General features: G+C 37.0%; 1 protein-coding gene across 1 annotated transcript; it reads right to left on the reverse strand.

Annotated features, from left to right (window-relative positions):
* Positions 1-924: 924 nt before the first annotated feature.
* Positions 925-19,905, reverse strand: prkcha (protein kinase C, eta, a). Its single transcript, XM_056761358.1, has 14 exons — positions 19,193-19,905; positions 11,754-11,817; positions 10,920-11,073; positions 10,401-10,435; positions 10,195-10,277; positions 8,089-8,218; positions 7,872-8,005; positions 7,450-7,584; positions 7,018-7,191; positions 5,442-5,596; positions 3,988-4,126; positions 3,550-3,738; positions 2,131-2,277; positions 925-2,044 (listed from the first exon to the last, which is right to left on the reverse strand). Exons 1-14 carry the CDS (start codon positions 19,541-19,543, stop codon positions 1,772-1,774), a joined length of 2,163 nt encoding a protein of 720 aa, XP_056617336.1. The 5' UTR covers positions 19,544-19,905; the 3' UTR covers positions 925-1,771.
* Between the last annotated feature and the right edge of the window lie 1,548 nt (positions 19,906-21,453).

The raw sequence follows: 21,453 nt of genomic DNA on the forward strand, positions 1-21,453 counted from the left end.
AATATCCTTGACAATTGGTAGGGAAGAAAGCAAAGTCATCCAAGGGCCACATGAGAACACCATTACCATATTCCTGTTTGCTTTATCTCACCTGGGGCTAACGAATCTTAAAATATAAGAGCTGTCAGCATATGTTGGTCTTCAGGGTTGCAGTCTCCAACAGAAAGGTGGGTGCTGATACCAATTTTCAAGGAAACCCTCCTCTGGTGTAATTGGGGTTGGGCCAGACTTGTATGGGCAAGTTGCTTGAACTGATCTCCCATGACATCATTGTTTTTCTCTCTCAGGATCAAAGATCTGTTGCTAATATTACCATTACTCAACCACTAGCAAATGGAAGCATGTTACATACCAAAAATACACAGAAAATGTTGTAAAGAAAAATACTTACTTTCTTATTACTTGCTGCCTAATACTCTGAACTAGAAATATACTGCAATTCTCATTAGTATTATTTCTCTGATGCTTCATTGAGAGAACTGTCCATTTCTATAGTTAGATATTACTTTTTTCTTATTTTAGGATGATAATGCAAAAATGTAGCATGGCAACACTTTGTGGCTAAATTACCCCAGAGTATTTGATTAAACAGAGTAACTACGTCATACTTCGTTTCCCCAAAGAATCCCTGTAGTCACTACCATACATTTATCTTGTGCTGTACATCTTTTACTGACTCTTGCATCGTGAAACTACTGCACAAAATCTGAACAACCAGAGACTTGTATGTGCAGACACAGAAACATATTAACAGATATTTTGCCCTGCTTAGACTGAGACTGTCCAAATAAGCAACATTAAAGAATGATGAGGATGAGGAAGAAGTGTCGCTGATCCTAATTTAAAGAATTTAAACCAGTCAGCATGTCAGCGGAAAGTGTTGGCCTTCTAACCTTTCAGAACAAAGAGACACCAATGAGGAGATGGAGTCAAGACCACGGAAGTTCTTAATGCAGAAAATTCAATACTGTAACCTTTATCTACAAACAACACTAAAAACATCAACAGACATTTTCTGCTACATTATGATGAACTTTGACCAGAAATGTCTCAAATACACAAACAAAACAAATTGCACATAAGAACAAAAAAATTATTGATATTTTACAAAACTAGAGCTTTCATTTAAAATACTTTCAAATCAAATTTCCATTTGCACCAAAAGAGTGCTCACAGAAGAACGAGTGATCAAATGAAGTAATCACAACATATTGAAATTAATACTGAAGCAAACTTACAACATCAACTCTCACATGTTGCTGTGACATGAACTTCTGCTTAAGTGGAGAAATGTGACTTTGAAGGCATAGTTCTACCAAAAATGAAAATTCTGTCATCATTTAGTAACCCTTTTGTCATTTAAAACCTGTATGATTTTCTTTCTTCCTTCAAACACAAAAGAAGATATTTTGAATAAAGTTGATAACCAAACAGCGCCAGCAACCATTCATTTATATTGTATGGCCACAAAACCAATGCAAGTAAATAGGTGCCGGTTAAAAACATACTTCAAAATATCTTCTTTTGTTTTCTGAGGAAGAAAAATTTCATAACGGTTTGAAATGACAAGAGGGCGAGTGAATGTTGACACAAGTTTTTGGAAAATTTTCACTTAAAGAGGTGTCTTGCAGGTAAAGTGTCTGTAAAATCTTTCATGGAGATTTCCCAGCATCACTTATGATACAAATGGCACAAAATCATGTTAAAGCAGTAGTAAATTAGCGTGGGAGCAAAGCAAAAAGCGAAGCAAACTAACATTTCCTGAGTTCTTTTAGACATGACCGTCAATGTGACATGACCATTTGTTTGGTTCAATGACATCACAAAATTCTCCTGCACTCAGTTCTTTCGTCATGATGTCACACACTTCTTCACCTCTACCCGGCATCTCAGAAACCATTTTTAAGATTTCAGAAGAGGTGAAAGAGAAGTTCTGGAACTCATCCTGACTTGTGGAGGGAATGAGGGATTCATCAATGGGTGTGAGAGTGGGATCCTCCTGGGTAAAGTCTGGATCAAAGTTATTCACATCTTCTGAAGTTTTCTGTGACACAAACAACCATATCCTTTAGATGCATTTAAATGTATATTTAAGGTCAAATGAAGAGTAAATTAAAATATTGCACTCACAATTCTGGGCTTGAAAGGTGGTTCAAGCTCACGACGGTTAAGTTTGTCCCAGTCAATACCGGCAAAAAATGGGTGACTGGTTACGGCGGTCTCTCCGCCCTCCACGGCCACACAACCCAGACGGCGAGATGGATTTTTTATCAAAAACTGAGTAAAAACAGCATCACAAATATGTCAGATGTTGATCTCAACATAAATGTGATTTTTTTAATGTTGTTGAATACACAAGTTTCACGTCTTTCCAAAAGTAAATTTCAAGTAAATCAAATATGAATACTGCATGTAATCCTCCTCTCATCCAATTCCTATCATAAGCGATACGGTAATATTAAACCCTCTATCAAACCAGTAATCATATTGTGACTATAAGGATGTGCACAACATAGCATGCAAAATGTATTAAAGTATGGTTTCAAGTATAGCCAAATTAGATTAAATCTAATCAAATTCTGCCCTCCTCCTACAGCTGTCCAATAACACAGGCACACAATTTTACACACACTCATTGTAACCGGACATTCATTAGGAAGCCCAGCTGGGTACAATACCTCATCTCTAGACAATAACAAACAGTTTATAGGTATAATCCGCTTTTACTGAGCAAAACGTAAAAAAAAACATTTATAGCGTGGATAGGATTTAATATATCTAATTCGAAGCAATAAATTGTGTTATATAACAAACATATGTTTTCTACAGCTGCATTTCACATTTTCATACGTTTTCTAAACTAAAGGTCTACTGAAGGTCACTAATGGAAAATTATGCGGCCCTCACAGGTGACTCGTTTCAGTTCTATACAGATCTGAAAAGTGCCTCGTCTATTCAAAACAGTTCATGTCTACATGCTATGCATACATCGGATTACACCACTGCGTTTGAGGTCTGTCGTTCTAAAAATAAAAGCCTGTTTGAGCAACTCTATTGATCTGCTAGATTGCCGTGTTCGGTCTCTGTGGTCAATGTCATGTTGGATGACACAAAGTTGAGTATTTTTCATCACAGGCAGATCATGACATTCTGTTATAGAATTTTCGGATTCAACTGGGAATTTTTGGTCTTTCAGTAATTGCGAGTCAATCTGAGGGGTAAATAGCTCCAGCCATATTATAGGTTCCCTCACTGTGCTTCACACTCAGGACAATAACAAGCGAGAAAGATCAAGTGTTTTCTGGTGTGTACAGCTGATGTGATGGCTCTTTATTTTTAGCTCCAGTCATGTGAGAGCGGTGCATTGTGGACCGAGGCTTAATATAGTTATGTAATAGATAGAGACACAGAATGAGATCAGATGGTTTTTACAGTTTGTTGTTTTTTGGTTGCATGCATTTAATTGGCACCATATGTCTCCCACTTATCAGTAGATGTGAACATAAATTGCCCTTCAAGACCCTCTTGCACATTCACTGGGCAGCTCACCCCTTTAAGTATGTCCACGGCGCTGGCGCTGAGCCAGGAAGCATAGATTATCTCTTCGTTCAGTATGGCCTCAAAGAGGTCATCTTCATTCTCTGCCTCAAAGGGGGCGTGGCCAGATAGCATCTCATACAGAAGCACACCAAGAGCCCACCAATCAACTGATGGCCCATAAAGCATCTCCTGGAGAATCTATAAACACACATAAACATATAAATTACACACACTTCCAAAAAATGTATAGATATTTTTATCACTTGCAGTATTCTGAAATAAAAATGAATTCCTGTTACAATGGAAATTAAATTTATGAGTTTGCTTTCTAGATTATGAGTGATTATTTTTGTGTCCAGAATGTTCTAGAATGACTGTACTAGAATTCTGTAATGTATGTTTCGTGTGTTTAGGAATATCACAGAATAAATTGAATGTTTGAATCACCTCTGGAGCAATGTAATCTGGGGTTCCACAAAACGTTCCTGTGACAAGACCCTCAAACATATCCTCCTTACACATGCCAAAGTCAGCAAGTTTGCAATGACCTTCCTTGTCCAGAAGAACATTATCCAGCTTCAGATCCCTGAAACACACATATAATCTACATCATCATGCCATCTAAGGGGCGACTGACATTCACATTCCGCGCATAAAATGCGAGCACTATGAAAAGTAGAACTATCTCCATCTCGATTCGGGCACCATTTGCACGTCGCTACCGCATCGCTCCCTATTTGCGGGTGCCTGCTGAGTGTGTACATTTAAAATAAAGAACTTGCGCGTGCGAAAGATGCAAAATTTGCATCCTAACAATGGTTGAAATGCTTAGTCAAGTAAAATGAAATGATTTCATTAATGAAGCACATTCGAAGAACATACATTTTAAAATAACCTTTTGTTTCAGTTTCTATATATTTAAATACATATTATAAGTATAGAAAGAAGAAGGCATTTAGACTAGGTAAGCAGCAGCGGAAAGGACGACTATTTTCAGAAAAGAGAGAGACTATTTCAGAGCCTAAGGCCAGCAACAGAGAGACTTATGACTGAAACTGTGAGTGCAGCGGAGAAAAGAGCAGTTGATTTGATGACCTAAGTGACCTGGAGGGAGTAGAGGAGAGTACAAATACACTGCCAATTCGTGCAGTGCCTTAAAAATCTCATTTTGAAAGCTACCTAGTATATGAAGGATATTTTATTTAATTTAGTATATTATAAGTGTGCTTTAATATGGCATATTGGCAATAATGCATATTAACAGGGATATGGGGGTTGGGTACAGTAGATATGGCACCAAAATAGCACTGCATGTCAAAAGGGTTGCTGGATGTACAACACAATGTTTTGTCCTTTTAAGGTCATATAAATAGGAATCTAAAGGAAATGTATAAAACATTGTGATACATTGTCATACTGTGATAAATTACCTTAATGTAAATCTTAATTTATGTGTATCTTTTTCATAGTAACTCTATGTGCAGAATAAATGAAAGGCAATTTTAACAAATAGTATCCCAGAAAAGAATGACCGAGACACACAATGTCCCTGTAGAACAGAGATTATTGTTAAACTATTTTTCGAGTATGACTATTTATTTATATTAGCTTGTGAGTAACGCATATCAGACCTGCTCAAGTAGAGTAAAGTCAGGTAGCGTTAAAAAACCACAGAAATGTTTGTCAAATTCTGTCCTAATTTTCACAGTTTATTTTAAAAACCTGTACCGCTCTCTCTTTCATGGAACGCGAAAAGAGATATTCAGCATTTTGTTTAATCTTCTCTTTTTACAACTATTAATAAGGATAAAGAACAGGGTCCTTTGCTGTCACGTTCATGTTTTTATTTTAATTTCTTTGCTTTGTGTGTGTATGTGTATGCGTATGCAAGTGTGTCTAACCTATATATAATCCCCTTGCTGTGGAGGAATGTGAGAGCAGATGTGATTTCCGCTGTGTAAAACCTCGCTCTGTTCTCATCAAACTTTCTGGATTTCTGGATATGAAACATCAAATCCCCTCCATTGACAAACTCCATCACAAAAAACAGACGCTCCTGTGAAAGACGAAAAGAGAAAAAAAGATTTTCAAAAACAGTAAAAGACAATAACAATAATAAAGATGATCACCTCCAACATAAGGAAATTCAGCTCTTTATAGAGAGTAACTACAGAAAAAGGTATGTGAAAGCCATTTAGATAAATGAGAGAGTCTGGTTCCATTGTTTCTTATCAGTCCGCTGGGAAACAAAATGTGTTTGTGGCACTATAAACTATACAGTCCACTTCATTTTCTGTCTATGAAATAATCAATACTTGTTACTTGCTACAGGATATCTGATCATAAAGTATATATATATTTCCAGTAATTTTGTGTTTTAAGAGACGTGGTACCACACATTTTTTTCTATCTATTACTGTGGTCTACTGTGTCTATTTCAGATTTTCCAACACTAGACAACTCACAAATACAAAACAAACACGGGTTGGTTGCTTTTCACATCAATCAGATGGTTTCATTCTGCGTAAAGGTGGTGGTCCCTCAGAAAAGGAGACCAGACTTCATGCCTCAAGTCAGAAAGAAAGGCCTCAGCACAAAATTATAGATTTGTTTCAATTAAAACCAACTGCACATCCACTAATGACCAAATCCATTAAACATTAATACATACAAACACAACAATCCCACATAGCACAAGACCTCTAAGACCATTGATCTTCAAGGGCAGGGCACAATGTGATCTTATCTGATATAACCTGGACCCGGAGGGTCATGAAGGTGCTTTTGTATCTCGCTACCGTGTGGATGCTTTAAGAGATTGATTGTGTGTGTCAGAGCCACGAAGGACCAGAGACAAACTGGTTAATGAATTCTTTTTCTCATTACACACACATGCACACATGACAGCGAGACCTTGAGGGTGTTCATGCACATATGTCATAGCACAGACCCGCAGTAATAAATCCGGATGTCATCATTCCAGATCAGTCCTTTTGAAATAAGTATACACTACAGTGTTAAGGGGCTTGTATGATTAAAAAAGCTCTCCACTATTTAATTTAATGGGATTCAGTGCTGATGTCTGATTTGAGCTATTCTGAACTAAATTAAAAAACAAGATTACGGCTGACCTCAAACCTCTTACAAAATACGAGAGAAAATATAAACACAGAAAATACAAATGTAAAACACAACCCAGATTAAAACACACACACACGCACACAGAAAAAACTAATGTTAAATGTAAACCATGTTAAACCAAGATTGAGCATCAGCAATTAATGTCTATTCTCTACCCCCCTCTACTGATCGTTTTTTAAACTACATGTCACACAAACCTGCACACCGGTGTGCATGTTTGCTGCTTTACATAAATCATGTAAATCTGTGCTGTGGTTTCAGTACATCCTGTGCACAAATATCCTGACATGTGAAATTCCACATCTGATCCAGTAAAAATGTAAATGTCTGTCTCACCGGTGTCTGGAAACAGCAGTAGAGCTGAGTGAGGTACGGATGAGAGGAAGCGAGGGATAACACTCGTTTTTCTGTCATGGTGCACTCCACATCATCGTCTTGGAGAATGATGTCTTTTTTCAGGACTTTTACAGCAAACACCCGATCAGAACCATTCAACCGGACTAACATTACCTATGAACACACATCATAAAAACAGTCCTGTCAACTATTGATGCAGCAACATTTATTTTATGAGACATTACTGTCCTGGTGACACCAAGTCCAAATTAATGCAAGTAGGTCATTTTTATGTTTTTAATAATAGTCAATGTTGCATTACAGTTACTGAATTAGGTTTGTTTTCTATTTCTGTAACTTTCTAAATAATGCCAAATTTTTGATATTTTTGTGCAAGAATATTGGAAAAATTGTGAGTTCTCTCATGCAGACCTTGCCGAAGCTTCCTTTCCCCAGCACCTGCAGAAGTGAGAAGTCTGAGACTCCCAGCTTTCGACTCTGTTCTTTCCTTGATGCCCTTCGATCTCCTTTCATACTCAACACCCGAGTGTCCATACCTGAAATACCCTGAGAAGAAAGCATTTTCCATTTAGAGTTATCCTAAATATTTTTCATTCATTATTACTATTGTCGCTTATTATGAGTACTATTATCATTTACATTTACTCCTTTTCTTTTGGTTGTTAAGTATATTTTCTTTTGATACTTTATTGTTTCACATTAACTGCATGCAGCCAAGCGCCAAAGGCTCAGAAATGTGAACATTTATATATAATACCTCACCAGTAAGCACATCAAATAGACATAAAAAGAGATTTTTATACTTTTAAACGGGTATACTACTCTCAATGTACCAGTGAGTTGCGTTTGGTCATTCCTCCTGGCTGAAGGCCCATCTCTGCCAATTTATTGGCCAGTTCCACATTGTTGACTCCACAGTTCGGTGCAACGTTTCCCTTACACCGGATATGGACATTCATCTTACAAACTGCAAGCATAACACACAAGATGAGCAACAAAAGACAGTAGAAATATAAATGGATGACTCATAAGCAAAAGAAAGAAAAGTACTTTTGCAGTGTAGTCCTTGTCGTACGAGGCCCCACAGCAAAGAGCCACAGTGATCACAGAAAGTAGGAACTTTAAAGTTGTGAATGTTGAATTTATGTGGAACATTTATACTGAACCCCTGATTTGTAGTCTGCAAAGAAATAAAAGATGAATGAGCATTTAAACAGTTATTTTTTCTGACCAGCAGGTGGCATTTGTGTGTATTAAAGGTGGGGTGCTAATGTTTCATGCATTCTGATTTCTTTATAGTGTTAAACATCCTGGCTTCTCATGCTTGACATGGTCCTCTTGTCAAAAATGGATATATGACATAATATTTCTGCGCCCGATACACTCCCCCAGCGTTCGTATTGGTTTCAGAAAGTGCCTGTGCAAAACTGGTGTTTGCTTGTGTGGATTGCTATGCGTCATTCATAAATTATTTTTCTTTATTTCATTTAAAACCGATTATGCTCTATAGCATCGTTGGATTATCAGCATATATCCCCCATAAAGAATAAATACCACTGCAAACACAGCTGCATTTTTCACTGATGTTAACCAGGATTGAGGTTTAAACATTCAGGTATACATATTGGTAGGCTACATTCACATATATTGGGGATATGTTGTCATAAATCAAGAAATATCTCTACAGTAGGATTTTTCATATTGTCAGGCTTTTGACATCTTTTAAATGTGGCACCCGGAGCAAGTGTGCTTTCAGAGCCAAGCCCCTTTCTTTTTAAATTGCATTGCCGTGAAAGCGTAGTCTGTCAAAACATATCAAAACATTAAAAATGAAACTATTGATCCAGTTTATCAAATGAAAGCATGTTGTGAAATGCATGCATTAAACAGGTTCTGATGAGATCTGTGGATCCTGAAAGCACACGTACATGCTGTTTGCTCATCTGGCCTACATCTCTGAGATGTCTACTGTCAGATGTCATTTAGACCTCTAGAAGACGTCTGTAAGATGTGTATGATTTAGAATGGATGTACAAAAGCTCTTTCTAAGATGTTTAGCAGATGTTTTTACACAGCAGATGTTTTCCAGATCTCCAGATCTTTAGCAGAAATCTTACAGATGTACCTGTGCTATCTGATATGGCCACGGGAACCGCGGGCTAAATTAAATATTGAAAAAAATCTTTCTTTCTTTCTTTGTTTTACGCCTCATGATTCTTATCATTCGTTTCAGAAACAACCTTTTTACCATTAGAAAGTTCAAACTGATCATAATATTAAATCAACCAAGCAAATATTTAGTATGGCGCTGCGACGAATATGGTACGTTCCAGGTATGTCTTCAGGAGGTAATCACCATGATCCAACAGGTAAAACATTAATTCTGAGCTCTGCTCATTCAAAAAAATGTTACCTTCACAACTCTCCCCATCCCCGTGAACTGAGAAGTGAAATCTGTTTTTACAAGCAAAGGATGGTGACGAAAGCTGCCGCATAGCATCCTAAATAAAACGGAAAATGCTGTGTTCGTCACGGGAACTTACGACACGCTTGCGTCATTTGCCGGAAAGACAAGCCTCGGGTTCACGTGCAGTCGAAGGATAACAGAAGCTAGACATCACCGTTAATACCGTTGGATATTTCTCTTAAACAAACGCATCGATTCTCTTCAGTAAACCTTTGTCAAGTCTACAGAGGCGTGTCGAGCAGTTCTTTGATCTATGTTTGCACTTTTTGGTGCTTCACAAAGTCGACACCCATTCACTCCCATTTTACCGCTTGGGAGTAATTATATTACGTTGTATTATAACTTTGACTCCAATATTCTTCAATAAGAAAGTCATATTGAGTCAGGATGCCTTGAGGGTGAGTAAAACATTTTTATTTGCCGGTGAAATATCCCTTTAATATGAGATTGGCAGAAACTGTGCGTTATGTCCGCTTTAATACAAAGTAATAAGTCACTTCACAACATTTCTCGGACAGGTTTAAGGGAAAATGATTCTGTGCCCACGTAGGTTTGTATGAAATTGCGGGGGCAACGTTTCTAAAAATGTCTCCAGATGGCCCTAAACAGCCAAACCTGGTCAAACCACCTTGTGGAAATCCCCAGAATTATGAATTAATTACGGTTCGTTATAGACATTTGTGTGTTACCTGCTCTTTGGCAGGTTTCTTCATGCGCGGACAGACAGTAACCACAAACTGATGACATCGCTTGTGTACTACACAGGTGCAAACTAAAACAGACACACAAAGGAATATATTAACTTAATCTTAAAATGTTGTAATCTTACTTAATCTTATTAATAAGTATAAATATAAATACTCTTTAATAATACAGATAAAGTATGTCTACGTACCTTGACATTGGTAGCCCTGCTTGCCAAACACACCCCTAAAAAACACACAAGCACATAGAAACATCACACTTTTACACGCAATATGCAACGAGAATCTGCAAGATTTTCACAAGACTGCATGTTCAAAGAAATGTGTTCATTTAATTAAAAAACAAAACACAAGTTAAATGGTTAGTTCATCCAAAAATGAAAATTCGGTCATCATTTACTAACCCTCTTGTCATTTCAAACCTTTATGACTTTTTTTCTTCCGGAGAACACAAAAGAAGATGTTTTAAAGAAAGATGAAAACCGAACAGTGGTGGCAGTCATTGACTTCTATTGTATGGACACAAAACCAATGCAAGTGAATGGCTGCCATCGCTGTTCAGTCAAACACATCTTTCAAAATATATTCTTTTGTTTTCTGCGGAAGAACATGACAAGAGGTGAGTAAATGATGACAGAATTTTCCTTTTTGGGTGAACTATCACTTTAAGCTGGAGTGTTAAAGAGGTGTATGTGTTAAACATGCACTACCATATAAACTCTTTGCAGTGGAAACAGAATGTTGGCTGCTTTAGGAAAGTTGACATGAACTTGTGTCCATTAACTTGATGAATTTTACGTCGAACTGCTTGTTGTCGCTTTCGATTAAATTCCTTGAAGGGGCGCGTCTTCACTTCAGCATCATCTGATCACAAAGATAGATAACAATGTTTGAGCAATGCAAAAACTGGTAAACATTTTTAGTGAACCTACTAATATCTACAGGGTTGTGTCAGGGTAAGGGCAAAGACAACTTTTGTGTCTGTGTGTGAGAAAGTGTGAACGAGTGAGCCCCTGTTTGCTGGTTTAATAAAGCCTGGTCTTTTCTCTGCAGGTCTAACCACAGGCCTTTGAAGGAAGCTGACTACAACCCCCGCAAAGAAGGTGTCATCTGCAAACAGCTCATCATTCACGCATAAATACTGCGACAGGTGCACACCAAACATTTGTGACTAAAGTTCACCTTGTGTGTTAGTCTGCCACTTCAATGTTATTTTGCCAACATAAAAAAGTCATCTCAATGGCAATGGGAAATAATTAACACTACGTAACTTCTTTTCACACAAAAACAGATACAGTGCAATGTGGCTTTCTACCACGTTGGCGCAGACAAACCGAGAGATGGTTTTTACTGTAATTTTGTCATTTTGCAGAACTTGTGCTTTTAAATAAAGTGTCTATCTTCATATCTGACCCCATCCAAATAGATGGTTTGAATAATGCTTTTAAACCACACAGTGGAAGATTTCTATTTTGCTCAGACTAGGTAGTTTAGGGATGATATACAGAGAGAAAGGGAGGTTAAGAGAAAATAAAAGTGCTTACCACTTGTAAATGTGCCTGTGAGAGTCACCAGGATATAAACTTTGCCCTCAGGTTCAAGGTCAACCTGAAATACACATCAAAAAACTTTTTTTTAGTAATGAATGCGACAATGAGTCATCGAATTATTTAAAATCCTTGCTGTTTTCCCCTTAGAATCATATTTGGTATCTGACAAATAGTTAGATTTCTGATAAATCCCTGCAGGTGGCAAAAACTTGTGCTTTTAAAATAATAATGACGTTAAGAATAATACAGATTATAAAGTTACACTTCATTCAAGCTTCACTAACATGCTTCCTAAACAGTATTGAATGAGTTCCTACTGTATGTATGCGTGCCACTTTAACTAACTTATCAAGGCAAAGCAAAAGTTTATTTATATAGCACATGTCATACACGCGGGCAATTCACAGTGTTTTAAATAAAATGATTGACAGAGAGAAATAGGACGTATCTTTAAAATGCAAATGATTTAAGATCAGAAATACTTTAGATTTTAAGGGAACAATAAAACCGCAAAAGAAATTATAAAAAGTGTGAGTGTATATATATAAAAAGAAATTAGAAATAGAAGTGCAGTTGATGTAGACCGGCACAGTGCTCAGGTTGTAAATGCACAGCTAAACAAGAGTGTTTTTAATCTGGATTTAAAAGATGCTACTGTTGGTGAACGTCTGATGACGTCTGCTTTCAGCTCAAAAGACTCATCTGTGACAACCAATCATACAAGAACTTGCTGGTCCAAGCTAAACACTTCCTTACAGCTGAAAATTAAAACAAAGTCAGGAAGAAGTTAAATAAAATAGATAGACTTCATAGAGGTTTGATACAGAGCAAAAAAGTCAGAAATGGAAAGCAAGGGGCTAAGGGGGTGGGCGTTTACGAACCTGTGGTTAACTTTAGTTTGTGGAACGACAATGTTGTGGGCGTGTGTAGATCTGCATGCATGTTCTAGCTCTAAGCATATTTTATTTTAATATACATTCCGCTGTGCAAATACAAACCACATTAGTTGGAGTAATCTGAAGGGGTGATGTTGAAAGCATCTTTTGACTGCCATTGTCATTTTTCGCACTATGGTAGTCAATAGACTTATTCGGTCTCGTGTCATAGCAGGGGACAAGGCCTGGGGTGGAGTAGGCATCGGGGAAAACGTTCTTTTCCCCATCGTTGTATGGCGTTAGCCAGTATGGTCTACATAAAAACACCTTTTCTGTTCAACAGAGTAAAAAAGCCGTATTGGGTGGTAGACTCCGTGCATTTAACAGTTTATATTTTATCACATGTTTATTTAAGATATGATATAAAAGACTAGTATGTCTTAACAATTTAAATTAATACATTTCATACACAGTTTTGACTGTAGCACGCAACGTTTTCCCACATAGAAGTCCAGCATAAGGAAACCTAAAGTTATGTTGATGTTTGATATCAATGGTAAAGAAATGTATTTAATAATTTGGATATACGTGGTTGTATATCTTGGGTCACATATACGTGACATTCTGACTAAATACGATCACGTTACAATGTTGGGGATTTTCACTATTCATTTCTGTTGTAATGTTAGTACAATTGCCAAAGATATTGTAAACCTTATGTCTTCATTGGGCTTCGTGCAGTGGGAAAACGGCCCTTCTCATTGTCGAGTTCATACTTTATTGACCAATGGTTTGTCTATTGCCAATATTGAGACTAGTTGTGTATTTTTCCGATCATCTACCGATTTTGTTTACTACTCTTCTGCCCTCTCCTCCGGGTATTATATCTACAAAACCCGGCTGGTCCTGTGTTTTTACCAATCAGTCCAGTTACGATTTCTCTAATTTAAATTTGGAGGCTTACCAACCTCTTGCTCTTGATCTCAATTTTAATAAGAATGTTTAAGACCAGGTGCAATTATTCAACAATATTTTAGACCTCATTGCACCTCACAGACTTTTTAAGGTAAAACCAAAGGTACAGCCTTGGATGAACAGGGACATTCGGATACTCAGAAAGAAATGTCGACAATGTGAACGCAGGATCAAGAAAGACAGACTCCAGGTCTCCTACGAATTGTTGAGATCCTTTCCAAAAGGCTGCCACAGCTAAATATTTATCGGATATCATTACAACAACTCTAACTGTAATAAATGTTTTTCACTTTAAACTAAATGGAACTACAAACTGTTTCAATCAAATCAAATGTAAAAAAACAATGGTAGAAAATATAAATAAAAAATCGTAACTTTATTTAAACAGTATCTAGAAATAATGTAGATACTGGCATATTTTAGTGCATTTTAATGTTAATGAAACATATTTAATTGTCTTACAATAAATATCATATTCAGAGTATGTTTTTAATTTGTGTCAAAAGTTATGCATAATTGAAATAAGTTTGATGTATTTTCTATTATCTATTATCTCAGCTTTTATTTATAACGACAATTTTTTTAATTAGTCCTTAATCTGTGGATGAGAAAGTGGTGCTTTGAAAAAAATCTAAACATTTCCAATAAGTCATTTATTCAAAAAGAATTAAAAAAAGTCCATGTTAACAGAATTTACTGCATTGCAATATATAATTATATTGAATACAAGGATATGTCTATTGTCTATAATCCATCTGTGTGCAGGTATCTAGATCTAAAACTGTATGGAGCGTTATCTCCATCTGTGGTGATACCAAGGTTAAGAATCTCTGGTGCTTTAATGGAGAAATAAAAGGAGGAAGTCCATTCAAATTTATCTACGTTTATTTTAGAAGCAGATGGGCAGTTTACAGTAAATTACATTTTATGAGGTGAGAGCATTTCCCCCCACACAACTTTGAAAGTCTGCATGAACCAGAAGTGGAATTAAATATTAGACAAAAAAATATAGGGTGTGGCTTGTTCTACCACTATTAGATTGGATCTAAATGTAAGGTGTTTCATTCAGAAATAGACATTTTCACAAAATTAGTCATGTATTCTAGCAAAATAAATATGGTCTATTTTGATGTTACCTACTACTATATAAAAAAAAAATCTACTTTTGTATAATGCATCGATATATATAATGTTGTTTTTATCATAGATATATATATAACTAGAATGATCCCGAATCCAAGCGCTCCAGGCACATAGATGTGTCCCCCATCTTGAAACGGTCCACTGACTTCACTCAAAGTTGACTTGAATGCCCCAACACTGCGCTGTGAAAACCAGGGGCATCTAAATTCCTCAAAAATGGGACACCTTTCACTGTTGTCATGTGTTAGTGTAGCAGATATAATGTTTGAGTTTTCACAACAATAAATATGTTTTCATAATTATAAAAGTCAGCTTGATTTTGAGTGTAAAAGGACAGGCTTGCACCGTTCCAATTTGGCGGACGACCTACGTATAGCGGCCCATAGAAACAGATGCTATGCAGCATCTAGTTATCTATATCTATGGTTTGTATTACCTCATATAGACCGTTTCGTCGGACACGTGACTGACCGACCCCAAATTAACTTCCGGTTTGTGTTTGTATTAAAGTATTTCATTTCCATCCATCCATTTTCTACCGCTTATCCGAACTACCTCGGGTCACGGGGAGCCTGTGCCTATCTCAGGAGTCTTTGGGCATCAAGGCAGGATACACCCTGGATGGAGTGCCAACCCATCACAGGGCACACACACTCACTCACTCACTCACGCACTCACACCCTACGGACAATTTTTCCAGAGATGCCAATCAACCTACCATGCATGTCTTTGGACCAGGGGAGGAAACCGGAGTACCCGGAGGAAACCCCTGAGGCACGGGGAGATAGTATTTCATTTAATTTATGTAAATATTAATTTGAAGCATGATTTTCCTGTATGATAATTAATTAATTAAAATAAATAAACGATTTGTAGAATTTTGTTCCATGTTAATTTTATTAAATAAACTATTTGTTTAATGTGTCCTGTAGTTCAGTTCCATTTAAAGGGGTCATATAAAGCAAATATGTGTTTTTCTGTGGTTTTTGTGTGTTATAAGTTACCCATGCATGTATTAGACACCTAAAAATTGCAAAAATGAAAGTGTCAGAACATTGGATGCATTCTATCTTAAATTGATGCTCACCCAGACATGCCTGAAACGCCTTGTGTAACCACACCACGACATATCTACTTCAGTTCGTGGTATGATTTGACTTAGACCGCCTAAATGTATACACAAGTAAGGTGGGCGTACCAGGCAGTAAAATTGCTTTGGAACCTGATGTTCCAAATATGGTAAGAGGATTTACATTTCTGTCACATGCTTGCAGTATTTGAACAATCACTACGCACTGGTTAACTGGCCAATCAAAGCACATCTCACTTTTCAGAACGATGAGCTTTGTAAAATATCTGCACGTTTGAGACAGGCGGAGCAAAGAGGAGATAAAAACATGCACATTATGTGGAAAATACAATTTTTTTAACCATATCGGGTGCACTGCATTGCATCAAAACAAGCGATAAAATTTGTTTAAATTCAAAATATTGTAGAGACAAGTTTAGCCAAGAAGTTGTTCTTCTCGGTTTCTTTTGATTCTAAAGTTCATTTGGGGTCACAAAAGTGTGCATGCACAGTAACATTTGTTTATGGATTTAAGATGAACGGTCTATAAATGGAGACGGGAATCTTTTGAATATAAAGAATATAAGTGGAATATTTGCACTTTTAACTGACACGCCACAGAACAATGGAAATGAAACACAAACGCTCAAAGGTGATTACATTTATTTTAAAAATACCTTAAAATGTCTGCATTATTCACAAATATTCACAAATGTTTAAATTTGTTGGGAAAGTGAAACAGACAATTGTTACCCTGCAAATGAAGTTCGAGACGTTCTCGGAAATGGGAACTAATAACACTTGGGCTAAATAGGTTATGGGAAGATGTTCACTACTGCTGCTCAGTCAAAACAGGAACGTGTGTGAGACAGAGGCCCCGTCACTGAGATGACGACAAGGATTGGGTCTCGGGTCTCGGGAGCCGGTTCCATTTTTCTCAATGGTTCCAAATGTCAAAGAACCGGGGATTCGATAGGATGCGTGCATTTCGGTTCTGTTTATCTTTTTCAGTCACTCTGAAGAAACGGTTAGTGACTGTTTTACAGTTGTATCTGTCTGCCAGGACTCAGGAGGACCTGCGACAAGGACCTTATCTCATTACGCACATGCGCAGTTCTTTACAATCGTCACTATGACTATGACCGACCGCTCAAAATGACTGACGTTCAAAAGTTTGGTTAAACTTTATGAAAAAAGATGCTACAACGCATGAGAAACCGCATATATAGCAGCGATAGCAGCGTCTCACACTCAGGTACAAAATACAGATAGAGATGAAAAGACATTCAGCTGTGCAGATGGTTCATTGAATCAGTGTTTTACTGTACAGGAAATTTTATATAACTTAATAATTGTCATTTTCATCTAATTTATTAAACGTTTAATATGTAAAGTGTTTGGTTAAGGCAAGGTACTGTAGGCCTACACGTGCGTGTGTATGTGTACAAGATCAGGTTGGCACCACCTCACTCTTATTTTGAGCCAGGAAAAACCCTGGTTTGTTTAAGTTACTTAATTTTTTAAATAGTGATAACAACTCAATACATTCGGGAAGCTACAAGACAACATGTTGTAGTTTATTTAAATTACATTAATTTGAATTATTCATTCAATCACTTTTTAAAAATAAATTAATTTGGTGTTTTATTAACAAGTAATTGTTCGGATAATGGATGATCTACCGTTTTGAATGACTCTTGAATGAATTAATCAATTAAAAAAAAATTAAACACTTCTTATGTTGTGTTTTTGTGTGAAACTAGTTTTGGTTTGTAATTGCTTCCGATTAATCCTTAATGGAAGTGTTGTAATTATTTGACTAATAGTCACAGTTAACAGTTAGACTACTGGTTAGGTTATGGCCTAAATATGGCAAGAATAAAAGGTTAAAACTTTTTTCTTAACATATTTGAAAACAAAATTATTTCCCCAAAAAATATTGGAATCGGAACAGAGAATCGATAAGGACCGGATTGGATAAACACAGTTAAAATGATACCGTTTGATATATGCGTTTTAATTTATACACAAAAGTGTTTATTACCTGATGTGTACAAAAACAATTGAAATCTACCAGATGTCCCCATTTAGATAGATAAATAGGCTCAGATTACGGATAACTCATTTCCTATACACAATCATTTCCTATAACATTAAAAAAAAAATATATATATATATATATATATATACTTCAATATTATTTCTAAGCCTAGAATTGTGTATATATACATCTATACATATAGAAAAAACAGCTTGATGTTGATACATTTTAAGGCTAAAGATAAATCAATTCTTAATTAAGATCAGTTCCTTAAAATTTTGAGACTAACAGATGTGACACATCTACACTACATAGTTAAAAAGCATATGCCTCCATAAAGAGAAAACAATCTGTCAATTATTTCCTGTTCACTGATAAGTTTATTTCGAACAGAGGAATTGCATTCTGCATTCGGACCACAGAGGATCCTAAAGCCACCCGCTGGTCCAAGCTGTCACCCCTCTCCACATAAAGAGAGAAATTAAAATGAAAATTCTATCATCATTCACCCCCTTGACATTTCAAACCTGTTTAACTTACTTTCATCCACAGAACACAAATATATTTAACCGAACTGAGCCAAGAACCCATTCACTAGCATCTGTTTGTGTCCATGCAATAGAAGTGAAAACATCTTCTTTTGTGATCTATGGAAGTCATACAGTTTTAAAATGACTAGAGGGTGAGTAAATTATGACAGAATTTGATGATTGATGAACTATCTCTTTAAAACGGAAACTCTACGTCCAGGCTCTAATGACTGACATTGCACTATAGCCCCAACTTCCTCTGCCAAACCACTGACTTTGTGCATCAGCTTCACTATATCTAGTGTTTCATGTGTGTCTAAAGTCAAAACCTGATTCTCGACCAGTGAGCAATGACTGCTGGACTCGTGGGTGTAAGTGTGAAGCCACATTGAAATGATAACACATTCGTTTACTGCAATTCTTCTGGTCAAAGTTGGAGGAAATGCTCAGGACATGCAAAACAACAGAATGCAATGCAAAGGAAAGAAACATGTTTGGTATGCATCTGAATATGAACACTTAAGTGTTTGTCTTAGTCATTAGACAATTTATATTATGTGTCTGATCTCAACGTGCAAGACTTCTGCAAACACACATGCAACCAGCTGCATATTAACAAACATTTCCATCTGACATATCAGAGCAAACCATATTTGGTAGGCCTATTGGATCAAATCTACACCAACTAAAAGCAGTTCTCACAAGCTTGGGTAAAGATGCGATTTGTGTCATATCCCAATGTAAGAGAAGGGGGAAGAAAGATGGGAAATACATATACATCACAAACAAACTTTTCTCACCCATCCTTCAAAAGACTCCTCTGTGTTTGTGTTCTTCATCAGATCATCAAACTGGATGGTGCAATTGGCCACGAAGTCATCATACCCGATCGGTGCGTCATGAAAGACGGCCAACTCTAAGTGATTTCCGTCGTTCACGTTAACGCAGAACTCCTCGTTATAAGTGGGCATGTTGGTTTTCAGCTTGGTGTGCGTCTGTCCGATCTTATACTCGTCCACTTTCACCAAGATGTACGGGTCCAGAGTCTGGTTCGCCTTGTTGAACATCACGGCATGGCGCATTGAGGTGGTCGTTGGTTTTAGGTCCACCGCTTCGCCGATGCGCAACTTCAGATACCCGTTAAACTTCATTGTGTCTTTTGAAGTCGAGCGTTATGAATCTAACATCGTATCAATAGAGAAAATGTAAAAGCGTACATGCAAAATATATCCGGTCTATAAAACGAACTTATTGTATAAATAACCCGTATTGTTATTATTATTGTTATTAAACGCCTAGAGCCGCGCTTTGTTCAGTCGCTTTCGTTCTGCGCTTCACCGCAGGTGTTGTAGGGTAGGATGACAGATGCTCTCGTAAGAGACCGGCACTTCTCTTTGTGAAAAACTAAAACTAACCCACCAGAGGCGATAGACGGACGTGCTGGACAGGCCCTGCTATCGTTGAGATATACAAGGCGCTGTTATTAATCACCTGTTTGCGGAAGAAGTAAAGCGAGTGCGCAGAATGGGGAAGTGGAGGAGTTTTCGCCTCAATGCGCTTTTACCCCAAGGGGCACGATCTTAAAATATAAAGATAGTCTCTTGTTCTCTGAGAACTACATCTGTTTTAACTGTTAATGAATGGTAGAGATCGGCTTTAAGTGTTTCTTTTAGATGCACTCTCATACTGTTTTCACAATCCATTCAAAAGTCGTGGAGTTTGGACTTGTACGTAATGTAAGATCATACATTGGTCTCTGCATATAAATCGAGGATGATTCAATCTCACAAATTGATTTCAAGAGTGTTACAGAAGCCGCAGATCCTCAAGCAAACAAACACAAACGTGCTCCACGTTGAATTGAACCTGTCGCTTGAATTTTGAAAAGGTGACCAACAGCGCCACCTTTCGGCAGATTGTTTTTATTCATGTTGACAAGAATGATCCAGTTTTAAATAAAACCAACAAATTGAAAATGTAAAAAAGTATAATTAAAGTTAACAATTTCTTATTATTTTATACGTAAGGAGGTTTAGTAAAGAGCTATAAATGACATGGGATTCATTTCCTATTATCTTTAAAAAAAGTCCTCGAATTAATTTTGTACACACATAGAAACTGTGCTTATATATGCGTTTATATACTGTGTGTTTAATCTCACACTGTATGTACTATATGCGAACTAATTGGAATCTGGAAAGAGAGTATCTCTAGGCTTGGTCCTCCGTTTTACACAATTATTTGTTGTGTGTGTGGGCTCTGACTAAGTCGGACCATTTGATCCATAAAGCCAAGGGATCAATGGCTCACCAGTGTCAGAAGTGACCTTTGACCTCTCTCTATTGCTTTCCCAGCTGGTGTAAATTCAAAATGAATTCTCCAAACACTCGTGTCTGGTGTAAGTGTCCTGACAGGACAAAGAAAGTGATGAAACAGAGATAAGAGTTTATGGTAGTGTTGTAATGAAGACTTTGTAGATCCTCTCCATTGGTGTTGACTTTTTTGGATGACACCAGGAAATTCCAGCAGGGGGCAGTCATGCTTCACTTTCCTAAAGGGTTTAACTTTTTTAAATTCTAAGGCCTTCCTGTATTTTACAAATGCAAACATTTAGTGCAGTTTTTTTAAAGTTGTGTTATAACTGTATATCTCATCACATATGTACCTCTCTAGAGTTTAAAACAGCATTCAAAATGCATATTCACAAGAAAAATCACCTCTATTAGTGTTCCTAATTTAACCCCCTCTCGAGTCTTCGTTAAAGAACTGCCCTTTCCACTAGAGAGCATTGTAAAGTGAGCTTAATTTGGACCACTGTGCAAGCAGAACTTGTTTTCTTTCTTAGAGAGCAAAACTAGCCATAGAGTTGTTATTGATATCTGGTTGTCAGGACAGAACAAATGTACATTTCATGTTAATAATGGCTCTCTAGTGTTTTTGTGCCCGGTCACATCACCATAAAAATTCACACAAAAGCCTGGGTGCAAACCCTTAAACATCAAGTGAATCTTATCCACATAGCATGGCGTTAAACTGCTCTGAAACTCCCATTTTCACAAAC

Source organism: Triplophysa dalaica, chromosome 11 (genome assembly GCF_015846415.1).
Source record: "Triplophysa dalaica isolate WHDGS20190420 chromosome 11, ASM1584641v1, whole genome shotgun sequence".
Classification (NCBI taxonomy): Eukaryota; Metazoa; Chordata; class Actinopteri; order Cypriniformes; family Nemacheilidae; genus Triplophysa; species Triplophysa dalaica.

What these genes read in the sequence shown, in the direction of transcription:
- prkcha (XM_056761358.1), bottom strand. Translation starts at nt 19,543, where the DNA reads ATGAAGTTTAACGGGTATCTGAAGTTGCGCATCGGCGAAGCGGTGGAC. An exon ending in CACAGGCACATTTACAAGTG is followed by an intron (nt 11,074 to 11,753) that starts GTAAGCACTTTT and finishes CTTTGTGATCAG; the next exon opens with ATGATGCTGAAGTGAAGACG. An exon ending in GCAGGGCTACCAATGTCAAG is followed by an intron (nt 10,278 to 10,400) that starts GTACGTAGACAT and finishes TGTCTGTTTTAG; the next exon opens with TTTGCACCTGTGTAGTACAC.